Genomic DNA, 20,635 nt, shown 5'->3' with positions numbered 1-20,635 from the left:
TTTAGATGTCTAAAAATATGATTTAGCATTATTTTGTTTCATATACAATGTTCAAATGTGTATCAATTTTCTGTCCCAAATATTTAACCCTTAGACTGCCAGATATCTTTTTTTAAAGGCTATATGCCAGTGCCAGCTATGTTTGTGTTGTGTTTATACTGTGTCTTGCCCAAATCTACTTGTGCCAAATTCCATAATAGTCAGTAGGGATGTCATTGAGGTGCGAATACATTTTAGATGATTGATAATTATGTGTATTATTATCTTACAGAATTATGCTAATTAAAAAAAAATCTATTGTAAAATGAACTAATCAAATCTTGAAGCAAAAGCATCTAATTTGTCCATTTTAAAGGCTGCATAGATTGGTAGTGTCATTTTCATAATTCTGCTTCCACTCGGAGACAGTGTGGACCCGAAAGTAAAAGCACCCAGAAGGTGGAGACGGCCACATCGCTGGAACCCTCAGGTAAGGTTCCTAACAATGCTTTACTGCCACTGCTACTTTGAAATAACTACATAACACTTCTCATACAACTCAGTGATTTGTATTTGAGTCTACAAAACATTATTCAGTAATTTAGAACTTTTTTTCCAATAGTCTCCTGGACTATCCACACTGTAGAGAGGCAACATGGTCTTTTTGGATGGTTGGGTCTTTTTGGATGGTTGTGCTGCGTATATGCAAAAAGGGCGTCAGGGCACAAAAGGGTGCGTCGTGTAAACGATAAGCGGCAATGGTGTTTATAAAAATATTGTGTATAATTTTGTTTACAATAATGTTTTACAAATTAAAAAAAACATTTCATAATGTGTATGAAATCGCAAATTGTGAAAACGATAATCTACCCTGTTTTAAAAGTGAAAATTATAATTACGTTTGTTAAAAAACGATAATATATGTATAATCGTTATAATTATATAATATTGTGTATAACCTTCGTTTATCGTTTCTTCATGTAATGAAATCTGAAAATATTGTTTATAACAATTAAAAAAATATAAGTACTTTCGTAATAACTGTTGTAAAACATTAGTAAATATTACTAACATTTTACTACAACTAAACCTAACCCTACTCTCACACAGAACTCTCCCTCTACTTATCCCTAACCCTTAAGGCTCATACACACATCAGACTATGGTCTTTGGAAAATGAAAGATCACAGACCAATCTTACCACCCTTCATGTAGTATGAGAGCCATACTCTACACAGTCTTTTCTATGGAGCTGAACTCCACATCAGAAAAAAATCTTTGCAAGATGCTGCACACACAGATGCTGTACAGACACAAAAGATCAGTATCTGCAAAAAATCTGTTCCTGCCAAAAATCCATTCCTGCAAATTGCAGTGATAGTCTATGAGATCTGCAGATCATCATACACACATGATTTAACTGACATCCATCTGCAGATCAAGCAATCATCTGCAGATCTGAAAATCCATCCTGGTGGATCTGATCTGCAGATGAATGTCAGTTAAATCATGTGTGTATGATGATCTGCAGATCTCATAGATTATCACTGCAATTTGCAGGAATGGATTCTTGGCAGGAACAGATCTTTTGCAGATACTGATCTTTTGTGTCTGTACAGATCTGTGTGTGCAGCATCTTGCAAAGATTTTTTTTTCTGATGGGGAGTTCAGCTCCATAGAATAGACTGTGTAGAGTATGGCTCTCATACTACATGAAGGGTGGTAAGATTGGTCTGTGATCTTTCATTTTCAAAAGAATATGGTCTGATGTGTGTATGTGGCCTTAGACCCCCCTGGTGGTGCCTAACCCTAAATCTCCCCTGGTGGTGCCTAACCCTAAGACCCCCCTGGTGATACCTAACCCTAAATCTCCCCTGGTGGTGCCTAACTATAACACCCCCCTTGTGGTGTCTAACCCTAAGACCTCCCTGGCTGTGCCTAACCCTAAGACCCCGCCTGGTGGTGCCTAACCCTAAATATGCCCTGGTGGTGCCTAACCCTAAGACCCCCCTGGTGGTACCTAACCCTAAGACCCCCCCTGGTGGTGCCTAACCCTAAGACTTCCCTAGTGGTGGCTAACCCTAAGACCCACTTGGTGGTACCTAACCATAAGACCCCCCTGGTGGTGCCTAACCCTAAGACTTCCCTCGTGGTGCCTAACCCTAAGACCCACTTGGTGGTGCCTAACCCTAAAATCTCCCTGGTGGTGCCTAACCCTAAATCTCCCCTGGTGGTGCCTAACCCTAAGACCTCCCTAGTGGTGCCTAAGCCTAATCCCCCCTAGTGGTGCCTAACCCTAAATTCCCCATGGTGGTGCCTAACCCTAAGACCCCCCTCCCCCCCCTTAGTGATCGCTTTAGTGTGTGGATAATAATGTTTTACAAATAGTGACTGGAAAAAAATATATTACAGTTTACTTACTGATCGCTTTATTATGTGAATAATAAAGTTTTACAAACAGTAAGGGATAACAATTTTAAATAAGGTTTTAGTTAAATACAATATATATGTTTAGTATCTTTGGAAACGTTATTCGTCACAGGTGCATTTTGTAAACTTAAATCATCATAAACACAGGATGAAAACGTTAATAATCTCCGGGCACCTTTTTTTTTTTTTGTTCGGCGCCCATCAAACAATATTTATTATGGGAGTGAAAGGTGGCACCATTTTTGTCCACTTGCCTCATGAGCCCAAATTTCCTGCTTCCGGTTGTGCCTTTCTCACTTAAACCCTCCCAACAGTTTTGCCCTGTGTTCTCATGTTGATAGACACAGTCACATTTACCAGGACCAAACAGACCTTTCCTTCCTGAGTCATAAGTTGGCCCAGTTCTCTTCAGGGGTCCAAAACCAAGAATAATGTATAATTATATTACAGTTCAGATGGCAGTTTGGGTTTCTTGGCATACTGATATAAGGTCACATTTTTTAACTTACCTGACACAGGTTATACTGATACTACAAACTATAATATTGACAATAAAAATAGTAGCAATCACTGATCATCGTAATAACTTTAATAACAATATGGCTATTTCACAGTGCTGTGTGTAACAGAGCTATGTTGACTTCAGTTAGATTTCTTTCAGCAGTCATGGTCAAGGTGGAATAAATGTTTCTAACAGCTTATCTTACAATGATTAGCTGTATTCTTATTTCTTTATTTTTAATTAGAACTTTAAAGGAGATGAGGCTGCTTAGGTAATGAACATGCTGAATGCAAAAATTCATATGTAGCAGGAGGCTTTTATCCTTACATCTGGCCCCTCCTGAATTGCCTCATTCCCTTAATGTTTATTTTCTCTTGTGAACTAATTACCTATTTTTGTTACATTTGTAGATGTTATTATCTGCAGTTGCACATCTCTGTGCATTATATTTTTTAGATGCTTTTGTGTTTGAAGCAACCTTCAGTTCATTTACTGGCCATTTAAAAAAAAAATATTCAGGATTTTCAGATCTGGGCAATTATCCTGAAACTTAAGGTTCTGGTGGTCATTAATGATTTTTTTTTTTTTTTTATTCACACACAAAAAAAAAAAAAAAAAAAAAAAAATCACATACAGAAAAGAAAAAAGATAGACATCATAGAACATATACAATGTGGATTTCAGGATGTGACTAATAAAGCCCTGAAACCATAAAATTATCCAAAATTTTATGATGAAAACGGCCACGCCAACACGAATGTAGCCGAGTGAATTGACAACTTTTGGCAGATAGTTCCCAAAAACAGTACATTTATACCAGTGTCTATAGTCACTAATGATTTGAAAATATATATTAATTCATAAAATGGAAGGCTGTACCTTTGATTGGGCTAGTTTGAAAACAAACTAGTTTACATTAAATTTGCATAAAAGGTGTTAACATTTGCATCTCATTGCATTTCTAGTAGCCAATTATGGTATGCTAGGGAGTGCTTTCAATTCAAAACGGTGTTGAATGTGCCCCACCCACCAGCACACAAAGGGCCTGATTTAATTCAGGTTTTTCCCTATGTGACATTTTCTTATTATAAATAAAATGCTCTTTAAAACATACCTGAAGTGGACCCCCCCCCCCCCAAAAAAAATACAACCTTATGACATAATGAATTGTCTGTGTAGTGTGGTAATGAATAAAGCATTAGCAGCAAAGAAAAGACACACTCTGTATTTTGAACTAAGACAAATAACAGAGCGTATGTCCATTTGAACTTTCCTGCAGTAAAACCTTTAACAGCCAAGAAACAGTGAGAGACAGGATGAGATAAGTACTTCAGAAAACAGCACTGTAGCCAACCCAAGTTGGGTCAAGGAGCTCAGAGAAGCTCTTTTGCATATATAACAATTTAAGTTTTTTTAACTCTCCCTGTACTGTAAATAATATGAGACTCATATCTGTGCTACTAAGGTCCCATTTCTTAGCTGTACTACACATAAAAATCATTATCTTATACGTTTATTTTCACTTCAGGTTTGCTTTAAGCCCCAAGCAAGCAAGACAATAGAGTCATTTTGATAGTACTTTTTTACCTAATTTTTTGGTACTTTTTCAATTGCAGAGTGCAAAAATTATTTTAAACAGAAGATGAAAAATGATCTCCTAGGAGTAAACTTGTGAGAAAAGTGAATTGGAGCTAGCTCATTATATTGTGGAAGGCAGTCAGTGATATGCTCTGTCTAGTGTATTAGCATGTGTAATGTATTGTGTCTTATTAAAGGAAACCTTAAGTCAAACAAAACTAAATTAGTTTTACTCACCTGGGGCTTCCAATAGCCCCCTGCAGCTGATCGATGCCCATGTAGAGTCGCTCTGATGCTCCTGGACCCGCTGGCGGCTACTTCCGGTTTCGCCGTCACTGGCCGTCAGGCTGGGAACGTGAGTGATTCTCTGCTTTCCCAGCTACAATAGCACCCCCTATACTGCTATTGCGGGGGTGCTATTGTAGCTGGGAACGCAAAGAATCACTCGCGTTCCCAGCCTGTCAGCTCCTGATGGCAAAACCGGAAGTGGCTGCCGGCGGGGACAGGAGGATCGGAGGGACACGGCGAGGGCACCGGACAGCTGCAGGGGGCTACTTATTTTTTTTGTTTGACTTAAGGTTACCTTTAAGGTTCACCTGAGAGGTGTTGCTTAGCCGATTCTGGGTGCAGCCTGCTCAAATCTATATCCTTTTTGCAGCCTCATATCTCTGCCAGTACGTAGATTTCAAAAGACAGTCTTTGCATGCTCCTGTCCCTATTGCGGTTCCATTGCTGCTGATCTCAGCTGCCCAATGACATCTGAGTTCCATGTGTCGGCCAGGAGCAAATTTGATTGGCTCATAACCCTGTGATCACTGTTAGCAAATCACAGTGATCACTGAGTACAAATTAAGAAAAAAAATTGCTGGTCCTCAAAGGACCAGAGCCACAATAGATTGAACATACTTCTTTATGATTTGCAGGCAGTTTGGCCATACAGATCAAACACTAGTACCACCCAATTGGTCTACTTGCCTGTCCATTAATGTGAACTGATGAGATAAACAACTGGATCTGTCCTCCTACTCCTAAAAATTACTTTTTTTTAGATATCCCATTGTTTTCATATTGAAGCATTTACAAAATAGTATGAATGTGTTATTGTCTCTGCTCAGTGGCAGTCTATTAAGAGGGCCAGAGTTAATATACATGAACTATTGGCCTTTTTCTATCTCTCCTCTGCCTTCTGAAGTTGTATTCTGCCAGGAAAACAATTATGGCTGTAATTTACTTATCAGTGAGGTTTACTAATTTCCTGACAACGCACTAACAAGACAGAAGCTGTAACTTGCTTGCCTGAAAAACTAACTCTTTCTGGAAGCAAAATAAAACAACTAAAACAGCCTGGTTATTAATTTCTTTTGCACTGTACACACTTTTATCTCATTATGTCACATGTTGCACGGGAACACTTTAAAGTGTATCCGAGGTGACATGTGACTCCTCCTCTTCCCCACCCTCAGAAATTGTATTCTGCCAGGAAAACATTTATGGCTGCAATTTGCTTATCAGTGAGGTTTACAAAACAAGTTGTAACTTGCATTTTTGAAAATTAACAGGCAGCAAAATAGAAAAAAAATAAAATAAAACAGCCTGGTTATTAATATGTTTGTACTGTACATACACACGTTTATCTCATCATGTCACATGTAACATGGTGAGTTATCAAAAACACCTACGGCTGTCACACTCTAGGGCAGTGATGGCTAACCTTGGCACTCCAGCTGTGGTGGAACTACAAGTCTCATGAGGCATTGCAATACTCTAACAGTTCTAAGCATAGCTCAGGGGGGCAGAGGCATGATGGGATTTTTAGTTTTGTCACAGCTGGAGTGCCACGATTAGCCATCACTGCTCTAGGGACTCTAAACTCCTCAGTTTGGATGATACTACTAGACAGTTTTCCAGCCTTGTCATTCATGCTGGGTTTCCTGTAAGGAGTAGAGATAGCCAGTGAGTACAATTTTAACTGCATACCAGTTGAAATCGTCCAATCAGATCTATTTCCTGCTGATTCTGCCTGGTCCAGATCCAGGCTGGTTTTATACCTGGCCAAAGCATTGTATTGTGATGCGCCACCCCCATTACGTCGCACTGCAATACCAAAACCGACAGGGTCATATGCATAGTGCCGCCCCTCACATGCTCCTCGCATGCCCCCTGCACGCCCTTCACCGCCCCTCACCCAGAGATGTGCACCTTTCTGGACAGGAAATACATCACTTGGATTCTTGGGTTACCCATTGCATTTGCGTAGTTCTGCACCGTCATCAACAAATTTAAAATAAAAATTGCTCAGCGCCTGCTATGCAATGCCGCAATTTGGTTTTCCACAAGCCCTCGGTGCCCGTGATTCTATTGCGCACCTCTGGGTGCCAAAATTTCACCTTCTTGCTGTTAATTGGGTGCCTCCTTCATGCTGCTAATTGGGCACCCGATAGTGGCCCCCGTTGTGCACTTACATTTTCCTGGCATGCCGCAAAATGCAATTCTGTGCCCATTCTATGTTTGTTTTGTTTCTGCTGCATGCCGTAAAATGCCGCTTTTATTATAGACACCTGTGGTGGCACCATTTTTTCTGAAAGTGCCCCTGCGACCTTTTTTTCCTGCTTCGACCTTCAATACCTATCTAATTGAAAGGGGATGGACATTTGGGAGTTCCTTTATAAAAGAGGGCTCCCAAATACCAACATAAGCCACCCCTCCCCCCAGGACCCATCCAGCCCGACCTCCTGCTGGGCATGGCAGGTGGGGAAGAGCCCCTTGTCCATGATATGGACAAGAGTTCTGTAGGAAATGGGGAGGCTTTGTCGCCCTTCAAAAAAAAGCCCTCCATATCATGTACCTGGTGGGCTGGTATTGCTAGTATGGCGGAGACACACACAGGTTGCCTCGGCCATCCTGACCTACCAGCCTGCATGTGTGAGAAGGGGTTAAATAAAGCAGTCAAGGGCCTTGATTCACTAAGACAAATAGCATGCCATATCAAAGTTAGCACACCTTATCAAAGTTAACACGACTTATCAGAGAAGCATAGCAAACTTATGCCTGCTAATTGGCAATGAAGAGAGCTCCATTTGCCCTGCCCTGAGAGCCCCTGCGGGTTCGTAGTGCTCGCTATGCTACTCTGAGACGTGTTCACTTTGATAAGGCGTGCTAACTGTGATAAGGCATGCTATTTGTCTTAGTGAATCAAGCCCAAGGTGTTAAGGGGCGACAGGAGGTACACTGAAGCATCTCTGTCCTGAAGGTCCTTGTCCCAGCCCTGGCTGGCCCTACACACTGCATACAATCTGGAATCGATGATCAACAACATTCAATCAAGTCAAAACACACTACCCAAAAAAGCAAGATTTTATTTTTGCTGTGACTTTTTCACGCTCATTACTTTAAATTGGCAGTAACACAATCCCATTGTCTTTTTTGTGAGTGGTAAAATCTCCAAACGTTTCATGGCTCTGTGTACATCTTTATTTCTCAGGCTGTAGATCAGGGGGTTTATCATCGGGGTGATCACTGTGTAGAATACTGCCACCAATTTGTCCGTGCCTTCCTTGGCAAAATGTTCTGGCCTTACGTACATAAACATGGCCGTCCCATATAAAATAATCACCGCCACTAGGTGGGAGCTACATGCGGAGAATGATTTGTATTTCCCTGTGGGGATTCTTGCAATAGCTACCATAATTCTAAAATAGGAAATAAGTATTAGCAAGAAAGGGATGAAGAGCAGGATGGCACTTCCCATCAGTTTAAGGATATTAACTGAGGAGGTGTCACTGCAAGAGAGCTGCATGAGCAATGGGACCTCGCAGAAGAAATGATTGATGGTGTTTGGACCACAGTATGTTAAGCTGAGCACAAAATATATATCTACAGAAGATATCATGCAAGCTGTCCACCACGATGTGCTGATCATCCACAAACAGACTGTTGTGTTCATCATCATATTATAACGTAGAGGGTGGCAGATAGCGACATAACGATCATAGGCCATCAAAGCCAGAAGGATGCACTCAGTCTCCCCCAGAAACAGATAAAAAAAGACCTGAAAGGCGCAACCAATGTAACTAATACTTTTCTTTAGATAAAGAAGGTCCACCAACATTTTAGGAACAATTACTGAAGTGTAGCAAATGTCCAAGAAGGACAGATTGGCCAGGAAGAGGTACATGGAGTTGTGTAAACGCTTATCTGTCCTCACTGCAAGTATGAGGAGGAGATTCCCAGCCAGGGTGGTTATATAGGCTACCAGGAACATATGGAAGAGCACGATTTGTACTAGAGGATCTTCTGAGAGTCCGAGAAGAATGAATTCAGTTACAGTGCTTTGGTTTCCAGCATACATCCTTATCCACCAAAATTATAATAATAATAACATAATAATGTCTTCAGCTTTGAAATCAAGTATCCATGATGGAAATTGGATCTTTGGCTGTTGAGTATTGAAATAATGTAACGGCAATATTGACATTTTCCATGATTTCAAAGCCCTTAAAGCAGACCTGAACTCTGAACTTCCTCTCTGCTCTAGAAGATATGCAACCGCAGAATAACCTTTAAAAAATAAAAAACATTTCTTTGTTACAGCTAACACATATCCTGTAATAAATCTGCACTGTTTCTACTTCCTGATTCATGGAAGCCGACATATTGTTAACAGCATGTGCTTTCAAATGAGCTTATCTGCCTTGGCAGTCAGGTGACACAGGGGAGAGATCAAAATACAACTTGTGATTAGACACAAATGAGGGGGCATTAGACTGGCTAAAGTTAACTCTCTAAATACATACAGGGTGCATTTCTCTATATTTTCCTTCTGTCCTGTGCACGAGTTCAGGTCCACTTTAAAGATATATAGACAATACAATGTATAGGTGAATATTTTTCACAGCCAAAATCTGTAGAGATTGACCTAAAAATGGCTACCAGGAAAGTATGAAACAGCTCAAGTTTTAATAAAGGGTCTATTGAGAATCTGCGTAGAATAAATCCTGTAACGTTGCTTTGGTTTACAGCAGGAATCTGCAGGCTGTAAAATGTTATTGAAATATTCAGTTTCACCGACATCACAGTTTATGTAGCAGCCACATGCCCTTGATACACATGTCCCAGACACATTTGTAACTCATCCTGGACTGTCAGGCAATCTATGCTATGGTCCCTACTAGAGCTGAAGTTTAGATTTTGACATAAAATAGATTCAGTCATTGAACAGCAATAGTGCCCATGAGAGGGTTGCAAGCAGAAATCCATTACAAGCAACAAGAACATCATATTCCTATCTTGTATTGGAAGGCCGTTCTGTGAATTGATGAAACAAAAGTAGACCTTTCTGACTTAAGTGAAAATTAGCATTTTTTAAAACGTAAGAATATTATCCCATCTGTGAAGCATGGTCGTGGCTTGAAGCTGTCTCTGTGAAGCATGGTGGTGGCTTGAACTTGTCTTGGTGCCTCTTGTCCAGGATAGCTTGTATTCAATGATGCAGCCTTACATTCTAAATTGCTTGGCCATTCCTATTTATAGCAAATGACAAGATCAATAGATAATATAGACAGAATAAGTTATCAAATGGAATAAATAAAATTAATGAAACATAACTTAGTCACCATGGAGTGTACAGTGGTCAAGTGATTAGCTCCAGGGGCGTAGCAAATGTGGGTGCAGAGGTTGAAACCGCATTGGGGGCCCTTGGGCTAGAGGGGCCCAAGGGCCCTCCCTCAGCTGCAGTATTAGCATTCTATTGGTCCTGTGCTCATAATAATCACTTCTATAGATACTTTGAATTGTAGTGATCATTAACAAGCTGCCCCCCAACCCCTTTTTGCACCTCTGAGTCTCTGACACTGTAGTTGCCATTGGTAGGTTTTGGTGCACCGTATCAATTGTTATGTATAGAGTACTTAGGGGGCCCCAATGTAAAACTTGCATTGGGGCCCACAGCTCCTTAGCTATGCCGCTGATTAGCACTTTCACCTAGCAGCATTAGATTTTCCTGTTTGAATGTTTGAATCCTTGCCAGGGCACGCTGCATGGAGTCTGTATGTTCTTTGAGAATTTGCATGGGTATCCTCTAAATTAGGGATATCGAAATCCAGTCCTCAAGGATTGCTGGGAGAGAATCAGGAAAGGTATAGCTCATCAAGTAAGCACATTTCTCCACTTCTCAGTCCATCCCAAACACGGCATGTATATTGCCCGCCAGGTATGCTTTAGATATGGGATGATTAATGATGATATGCAAATACTTCTGAGTTTATGCAAATGTATGTAAATATTTATGGAAATATATGCAGCTTGAAAATAGACCATTCAAGTCCCACCCAGGATTAACTAGACTGGTCAATTTTCAATCTGCATATATTTACATAAAAATGTACATACATTTGCGTAAACTAAGACATATTTGCATCTCACTGATCATCCCTACTCTAGATTCTTCTGTTCCCAGTCCTAAAGTAATAATAATTCCATTATGAGCACCACTGAGGGGCAGTCAGCAATGTAAACTGTTTATAATGTAGTTGTCTGTGAAGCGCTGCATACAAAAAACAAAACAAAAAAAAAACAGTGTGTTGCGGTGATATTTCACTCTTGTTGATGAAAAGCAAACCCCTTGTATCAGATCTACAGTACAAATGATAAGCCATTTTTCAACTATAAATTCAAATGTGGTTTTTTGGTCATACCTGCAGAGGCAACCACATGCACAGCTCAGTCCTTCTGATAATACTGGCAGTGGTAGATTGTTGATTAGTACACCTCATGCTGTTATGGCCCGTACTCACGGGCTGCAAATGTTGCCTGTCGCCAGCACACGTGAGCGTGTGGGCGACAGGCCGGCGACAGCTCCTTGCCAGGTCCCTCCGCGTACACACGCGGAAGAGGGACCAGCGGCGAGGCGGAAGCTGTCGCCGACGTTCCTCCTCCCTCCGCCGGAAGCTCCATATACTTTAATGGAGGTTGCTGTCGCTAGTCCGCGTACTCACACGGACTAGCGACAGTTGCGGCGGAGGTGCGGCGGCGACTGTCGCCATGCGATTGAAACTTTCAATCGCATGGCGACATGAGCGACGGGCGACAGTTCGTGGTGCGCGCGCGTGCAACGGCCCATACTCACGGGCGACTTGTCGCCGCAACACGCGCGCGCCGCGTGTTGAAGCGACAAAAGTCCCTCGTGAGTATGGGCCATTACAGTGCAGTTTGTAGCTGCCGTATTTTTCGGATTATAAGATGCTCCTGACCATAAGGCACACCTAGATTTAAAGGACAAAAACCAGGGGGGAAATATATATACTAAACCTGGTGCATCCATGGTGAAGGAACATCTTGTGGATTATGCCCTCTTGCACCTCTTGTGTCTCCCTGTATCCTTCTCTGTCACCCATGTGTCCCCCATGTGTTCACCTCTGTCCTCTTTGTGTCCTCCTCTATACCCCTTGATGTCCCCCTGCATTCTCTGTTTGACCCCCTGTGTCCTTCTCTGCATGGTTAGAGGTTCATATTGGCAGGTGCTCACAAGTCAGGAATTCCCGTCATTTGGAGTATAAGAGGCAGTGACTTTTTCCCCACTTTTGGGGGGGAGAAAGTGAGTCTAATAGTCCAAAAATACAGTAGTTATAAGTGTGCTTACAGATCCTATAAAATATGCACATCTGGTTGCCGGGGCGTAACTACAGGGGAGCAGTGACTGTGACTGCAGGGGGCCCACAGCTGGTTAGGTCATAGTAAAATTTGGGTAAAGATTACCAATATTTTACTGCGGGAATGAAGTTGTACAATATCTGTAATTTTACCAATTATTATTATTATTATCATTTATTGTATTTATAAAGCCCCAACATATTATGCATATTACGCAACATATTCTACTAGCGGCAATAAGTGACACTCTTTTTTCCAGGCGCTTTTATTATATGTACGCATTATGAGCCCCTCTGAGGGACAACAGTTAGTGAAAAAAACAAAACAAAAAAAACACTACGAGTTCTGTAAAGCACAGCAGAAAATGCTGTAAGATTAGAACATGGATAAAAATAATAATAATGAAATAACTATAATTAAAATGAACTAATAATTAAAATCCAAAAAAGATTTGTGAGGCACCCATCTAATTTCAGAGCAGTTTTATAACAGAAGATACATCTACCTTAAAGCGGTATGGTCACCATAAAAATCAAATTTCAGCAGCAACTGGTCAGAGTGTATTTAATGATAAAGATGCTAATCCTGCATTCAAAACTTTCAAAACTTTTTCTGCTGTTATGGTTTGTAGTTATCACATACTTTAGGAGCACTGGCTCTTTAATAGTCAGTGCCAAACAGTTGAATGCTGGGGGTTCTTTTTATCTATAATATATTCCTCCTCTTCCATTTATTTCCCTGCCTAGCTGCTTATCTGAAACAGGATCCTCTGCTCACTTGTGTTTACAAGCAAGGCTGAGGTGACTCAGCAATTGGAGGAGAAAAGGAAAAAAAAAGTTAATGGCAGAAATGACACCAGGATTTAGCCTCAAACTTTGGGTAAAAGACATGGTTCCCATCAGGAACCAGATAATTTACTATATAAAATTCACTGAAATCAGAACATGGACAGTACAATATATGTGTTATGTAAGTAGATCAAGTATTTATCTACTTATGTATGGTTTTTTTTCCACTGGCATAGTATGGCTAATCCTACTGATTTAAACTGCAAAACTAATATAGTATGGTGGACCTTTTTATGTAATTTATCTCTGAGTTTTCCTTTAATCTTGGCATCTTTTATCTCAAAGGACAACAGTATTGAGAGGGATGTGCAGGCTGCCATATTTATTTCCTTTTAAAGGATACCCGAGCTGACATTTGACATAATGAGATAGAAATGTGTATGTACAGTGCCTAGCACACAAATAACTATGCTGTGTTCCTTTTTTTCTTTCTCTGCCTGAAAGAGTTAAATATCAGGTATGTAAGTGGCTGACTCAGTCCTGACTCAGACAGGAAGTGACTACAGTGTGACCCTCACTGATAAGAAATTCCTCTTTTTTACCTCTTTCTTGCTCTCAGAAGCCATTTTCTGCTAGGAAAGTGTTTTATAGTTGGAATTTCTAATCAGTGAGGGTCACACTGTACTCACTTCCTGTCTGAGTCAGGACTCAGTCAGCCACTTGCATACCTTATATTTAACTCTTTCAGGCAGAGAAAGAAAAAAAAAGCAAACCGCATAGTTATTTGTGTGCTAGGCACTGTACATACACATGTCTATCTCATTATGTCACATTTCAGTTCGGGTATCCTTTAAACAATACCAGTTGTCTGGCAGTCCTGCTGATCCTCTGCCTCTAATACTTTCAGCCATAGCATGTGAACAAGCATGCAGCAGATCAGGTGTTTCTGGCATTATTGTCAGATCTGACCAGATTAGCTGCATGCTTGTTTCTGGTCTGGTTCTGACACTACTGCAGCCAAATAGATCAGCAGGGCTGCCAGGCAACTGGTATTTAGTTCTTAGTCTAGTACTTTAAAAGGAACCCTAGGTGAGAGGTATATGCAGGGTGCCATATTTATTTACTTTTAAACAATACTAGTTGCCTGGCAGTCCTGCTGATCTTTCTGTTCAGTAGTGTCTTAGTCACACACCTGAAACAAGCATGCAGCTAATCTTGTCAGAAACATCTGACCTGCATCTGCATGCTTGTTCAGGGTCTATGGCTAAACATGTTAGAGGCAAAGGATCAGCAGCACAGCCAGGCAATGTGCATTGCTTAAAGGGAAATACATATGTCAGTCCCCTTATCACTCTCACCTTAAGTTACCTTTAAAGCGGGATTGTCACCATAAAAATCAAATTTCAACAGCAACTGGTCTGAGTGTATTAAGTTGTAAAGATGCAAATCCTGCATTCAAAACTTGGTTTGGAGTTATCACATACCTTAGGAGCACTGGCCCTTTAATAGTCAGTGCCAAACAGTTGCATGCTGGGGGTTCTTTTTATCTATAATATATTCCTCCTCTTCCATAAATTTCCCTGTCTAACTGCCTATCTGAAACATGATCCTCTGCTCACTTGTGTTTACAAGCAAGGCTGAGGTGACTTAGTGATTGGAGGAGAAAATAAAAAAAGTTAAGGGCAGAAATGACATCAGGATTTAGCCTCAAACCGTGGGCAAAAGACATGGTTCCCACCAGGAACAAAATTCTCTTCATTTACTATATACAATTAACTGAAATCAAAATGTGGACAGTACAATACATGTGTTATGCAAGTAGATCAAGTATTTATCTACTTGTATATGTGTTTTTTTTTGCCCTGGCATAGTATGGCTAATCCTACTGCTATAAATCTACCTGATAACAGGGCTGTTGATGATGATAATAATATCACCAACAATACAGATCTTCCTCATGAATCACATTAACAGAACCGTATCCAGTCATGGCAAGTTTTACCTTTACAAAAATCTACAATGTTACCAGAAGCTCTTCATATTTTTCAGTTATTTTTCTCTCTTGCTGAAGCCGTATTGGAGGTCCCGTTTCACATATGGGGCATCTGAAAGCTGCAATGTGCACTGCAGGTTGAGTTTTATACTAGCTTTTCATCTCTCCTGAGGATAGCTGGAGCTGCCAAACTCTGATGTGTCCCTGGGCAATACTATTAAACACCGTATAGAAACATTAGCTGTTTATACGTCCTTTATATCGCTATGCCATGTCTTTCAATCAATCAAGATTTTATCACCTGACAATTAAAGCTATTTATTAATTTAGGACTTTCTTAATTAGATTGGTTTGGTAATATATTAATAATTCAATTAAGAAAATAAATAAATAGTGTGTGTCCAAGAAAAACGACTGGCTTAAACTTTCACGTGGTTCCACTTAAAGAGTATCCGAGGCCACATGTGACATGATGACATAAACATGTGTATGTGTAGTGCAAAAACATATTAATAACCAGGCTGTTTTTCTTGTTTTTCTCTTCTGCTCCCTGAAAGAGTTAATTTTTAGGCAAATAAGTGACTGCCTCTCTCCTCTTGGTACTAGTGTGATACACCATGTGGTCAGGGGTCGAGCCCTGCGTGAACGCGGGTGGACGGCATCCACTTACTTTTTCCTCAGCGTGGACGCCGTCCACCCTGGCTTGTGTGGAGGGGAGCAGCGCAGAGAAGGAGAGCTGTGGGGACAGTGGGGAAGGGCGGATGTTCCCCCCCCCTTCCCCCTTCCCTCACCTAGGGGCTCTCCTTCCTGGCTCTCCCCTCCATTATTTTTAAAGTTCGGCGGCTAAAGTGGGCAGAGACTTACCGCCGTGCTTCCAGCCGCAACTCGCAGGGGACGCTCTGACGCTCTGCTCTGTGCGCGGCTAGAGCTAGTCTGGTCTTGAGTAGACCAGACTAGCTGCATACAGAGCAGAGCGTCCCCTGCGAGTTGCGGCTGGAAGCACGGCGGTAAGTCTCCGCCCACTTTAGACGCCGAACTTTAAAAATACCGGAGGGGAGAGCCAGGAAGGAGAGCCCCTAGGTGAAGGAAGGGGGAGGGCGTCCGCCCTGCCCCACTGTCCCCACAGCTCTCCTTCTCTGCACTGCTCCTCTCCTGCTGGAAAACTGTGGAAAACTTCAAGGGGGCCGAATACTTTTGCAACCCACTGTATACTGGGCATGTATCCCCCTGGCTACATATACTGAGCACATATACCCCTGGCTACATATACTGGGCACATATACCCCTGACTACATATACTAGGCACATATACCCCTGCCTACATATACTGGGCACATATACCCCTGACTACATATACTGGGTACATATACCCCTGGCTACATATACTGGGCACTTATCCCCCTGACTATATATACTGGGCACATATACCCCTGCCTACATATACTGGGGACATATACCCCTGAATACATATACTGGGCACATATATCCCTGACTACTACATATACTGGACACATATACCCCTGCCTACATATACTGGGCACATATACCCCTGACTACATATACTGGGTACATATACCCCTGGCTACATATACTGGGCACTTATCCCCCTGACTATATATACTGGGCACATATACCCCTGCCTACATATACTGGGGACATATACCCCTACCTACATATACTGGGCATATATACCCCTGCCTACATATACTGGGGACATATACCCCTGAATACATATACTGGGCACATATATCCCTGACTACTACATATACTGGGCACGTATACCACTGACTACATATACTGGGCACATATCCCCCTGGCTATATATACAGGGCACATATACCCCTGACTATATATACTGGCCACATATCCCCCTGGCTATATATACTGGGCACATATACCCCTGACTACATATACTGGGCACATATCCCCCTGGCTACATATACTGGGCACATATTCCCCTGGCTACATATACTGGGCACATATACCCCTGCCTACATATACTGGGCACATATACCCCTGACTACATATACTGGGCACATATACCACTGACTACATATACTGGGCACATATACCCCTAACTACATATACTGGGCACATATCTCCCTGGCTACATATACTGGGCACATATACCCCTGACTACATATACTGTGCACATATCTCCCTGGCTACATATACTGGGTACATATCCCCCTGGCTATATATACTGAGGACATATACCCCTGCCTATGTATACTGGGCACATATACTCCCTGGCTACATATACTGGGGACTACTACACACTAGAGTTGGGCCGAACCTCCGATTTTAGGTTCGCGAACCTGGTTCGCGAACTTCCGCGGAAGGTTCGGTTCGCGTTAAAGTTCGCGAACCGCAATAGACTTCAATGGGGATGCGAACTTTGAAAAAAAAAATAATTATGCTGGCCACAAAAGTGATGGAAAAGATGTTTCAAGGGGTCTAACACCTGGAGGGGGGCATGGCGGAGTGGGATACATGCCAAAAGTCCCGGGGAAAAATCTGGATTTGACGCAAAGCAGCGTTTTAAGGGCAGAAGTCACATTGAATGCTAAATGACAGGCCTAAAGTGCTTTCAAACATCTTGCATGTGTATACATCAATCAGGTAGTGTAATTAAGGTACTGCTTCACACTGACACACCAAACTCACCGTGTAACGCACCGCAAACAGCTGTTTGTGTAGTGACGGCCGTGCTGGACTGGTGCGCACCATGGCGAGAGTGCAGGTTTTGGTGGCTTTACAGCCCATATGGTCGCCTGGCTGATGTAGCTGAATGACAGAACAGTGACTGTCCAGCTGATCAAATTTGGTCTGACCACAATGAGGCAACGACCTTATTATCGTGGGTGTGCCCCCCGAGACACTCATCTAGGCGCCGGTCATTGCTTCATTGTGATACGCAAGCCCCTTCACCACGGCAAGGTAATGATCACGAAGGGGAATGGGCGCATGTACATGCCTTTTCTTTTGTTGTTGCAGCTGCCCGCAGTGCAGCCAGAAAAATTAGGCAGTCATGTACACGCACCAGAAAAATTATTACAGCGGCCGCTGCTAGCAGCGGCCTAAAAAATTCAGCAATCCGCCTGGAGTCCCGGACCCTGTTGGTGGTGGCGGAGAAGGTAGTCAAGCAGCCTGCAGGCAGACATGCTGTGTGGAGGGACTGGGAGCGACTTAGTCTTCTTGGGGCAGGCCAGGCAGACAGTCACACAGCGTGCAGGCAGAGATGCTGTGTGTGCGGGGACTGACTTAGTCTTGGGGCGGGCAGCAGCCCTCCGGGATCCATGCCTCATTAATTTTGATAAAGGTGAGGTACTTAACACTTTTGTGACTTAGGCGACTTCTCTTCTCTGTGACAATGCCTCCAGCTGCGCTGAAGGTCCTTTCTGACAGGACGCTTGCGGCAGGGCAGGAGAGAAGTTGGATGGCAAATTGGGACAGCTCTGGCCACAGGTCAAGCCTGCGCACCCAGTAGTTCAAGGGTTCCTCATCGCTGTTCACAGCAGTGTCTACATCCACACTTAAGGCCAGGTAGTCGGCTACCTGCCGTTCCAGGCGTTGGTGGAGGGTGGATCCGGAAGGGCTACGGCAAGGCGTTGGACTAAAGAACGTCCGCATGTCCGACATCACCATGAGATCGCTGGAGCGTCCTGTCTTTGACTGCGTGGACACGGGAGGAGGATTAGTGGCAGTGGTACCTTGCTGGCGTTGTGCCGTCACATCACCCTTAAAGGCATTGTAAAGCATAGTTGACAGCTGGTTCTGCATGTGCTGCATCCTTTCCACCTTCCGGTGAGTTGGTACAGGTCCGCCACTTTGTGCCTGTACCGAGTGTCTAGTAGTGTGGCCACCCAGTACAGGTCATTCCCCTTGAGGTTTTTTATACGGGGGTCCCTCAACAGGCAGGACAGCATAAAAGACGACATCTGCACAAAGTCGGATCCAGTACCCTCCATCTCCTCTTGCTCTTCCTCAGTGACGTCAGGTAAGTCAACCTCCTCCCCCCAGCCGCGAACAATACCACGGGAAGGTTGAGCAGCACAAGCCCCTTGCGATGCCTGCTGAGGTTGTTCTCCTGCCGCTGTCCCCTCCTCCTCCTCCTCCTCCTCCCCCAAAGAAACACCTTGCTCATCATCCTCTGAGTCTGACTCGTCTTCTGCACACGACTTCTCTTCTTCCTCCTCCTCCCCCCTCTGTGCTGCCGCAGGTGTTGAGGAAACAGCTGGGTCTGATGAAAATTGGTCCCATGCCTGTTCCTGCCGTAACGGTTCCTGGTCACGCTCATTCACAGCTTCATCCGCCACTCTATGCACAGCACGCTCCAAGAAGTAAGCGTAGGGAATTAAGTCGCTGATGGTGCCCTCACTGCGGCTCACCAGGTTGGTCACCTCCTCAAACGGCCGCATGAGCCTGCATGCATTTTTCATCAGTGTCCAGTTGTCGGGCCAGAACATCCCCATCTTCCCAGACTGTTTCATTCTACTGTAGTTGTAGAGGTAGTGGGTCACGGCTTTCTTCTGTTCTAGCAGGCGGGAGAACATGAGCAGGGTCGAGTTCCAGCGAGTCGGGCTATCGCAAATGAGGCGTCTCACCGGCATGTTGTTTTTGCGCTGAATTTCTGCAAAGCGTGCCATGGCTGTGTAAGACCGCCTCAAATGCCCACAGAACTTCCTGGCCTGCTTCAGGACATTCGCTAAGCCAGGGTACTTTGCCACAAATCTTTGAACCACTAGATTCATGACATGTGCCATGCAGGGTATGTGTGTCAGCTTCCCCATATGCAAAGCGGCAAGCAGATTGCTGCCGTTGTCGCACACCACGTTGCCGATCTCCAGGTGGTGCGGGGTCAGCCACTCATCCACCTGTTTCTTAAGAGCAGCCAGGAGAGCTGCTCCAGTGTGACTCTCCGCTTTGAGACAAGACATGTCTAAGATGGCGTGACACCGTCTTACCTGGCATGCAGCATAGGCCCTGCGGAGCTGGGGCTGTGTAGCTGGAGAGGAGAACTTCCACTCAGCCAAGGAGGAGGAGGACAGCAAAGAGCATGTAGCAGGAGGAGAGGAGGTGGCAGGAGGCCTGCCTGCAAGCCGTGGAGGTGTCACAATTTGGTCCGCTGCGCCCTGCTTGCCATCGTTCACCACCAGGTTCACCCAATGGGCTGTGTACGTAATGTAGCGGCCCTGCCCGTGCTTGGCAGACCAGGCATCCGTGGTCAGGTGTACCCTTGACCCAACGCTCTTCGCAAGAGATGACACCACTTGCCTCTCAACTTCACGGTGCAGTTGGGGTATGGCCTTTCTCGAAAAATAAGTGCGGCCTGGCATCTTCCACTGCGGTGTTCCGATGGCCACAAATTTCCGGAAGGCCTCAGAGTCCACCAGCCGGTATGGTAACAGCTGCCGAGCTAACAGTTCCGCCACGCCAGCTGCCAGACGCCGGGCAAGGTGGTGACTGGCCGAAATTGTCTTCTTCCGCTCAAACATTTCCTTCACGGACACCTGACTGCTGCTGTGGGCAGAGGAGCAGGAACCGCTCAAGGGCAGAGGCGGAGTGGAGGAGGGTGCCTGTGAAGGTGGAAGGGAGAAAGCGGCAGAAGCAGATAATGCACCTGATGGAGGAGGAAGAGGAGAAGGAGGGTGGCTTTGCTTTTGTGTGCTGCTGCTGCTTTTGCTCAGGTGGCCATCCCATTGCTGTTTGTGCCTT

The 20,635-nt window shown here is 43.6% G+C and overlaps 1 protein-coding gene across 1 annotated transcript; it reads right to left on the bottom strand.

Annotated features, from left to right (window-relative positions):
• Window positions 1-7,512: 7,512 nt before the first annotated feature.
• On the bottom strand, window positions 7,513-8,837 carry LOC137504613 (olfactory receptor 10C1-like). Its single transcript, XM_068233197.1, has 2 exons — window positions 7,937-8,837; window positions 7,513-7,586 (listed from the first exon to the last, which is right to left on the bottom strand). The coding sequence occupies exons 1-2, from the start codon at window positions 8,835-8,837 to the stop codon at window positions 7,513-7,515; spliced, it is 975 nt and encodes a 324-aa protein (XP_068089298.1).
• Between the last annotated feature and the right edge of the window lie 11,798 nt (window positions 8,838-20,635).

The sequence above is a fragment of the Hyperolius riggenbachi genome, chromosome 4, assembly GCF_040937935.1.
Source record: "Hyperolius riggenbachi isolate aHypRig1 chromosome 4, aHypRig1.pri, whole genome shotgun sequence".
Lineage (NCBI taxonomy): Eukaryota > Metazoa > Chordata > Amphibia > Anura > Hyperoliidae > Hyperolius > Hyperolius riggenbachi.
This window is presented reverse-complemented; position numbering and strand designations above follow the sequence as displayed.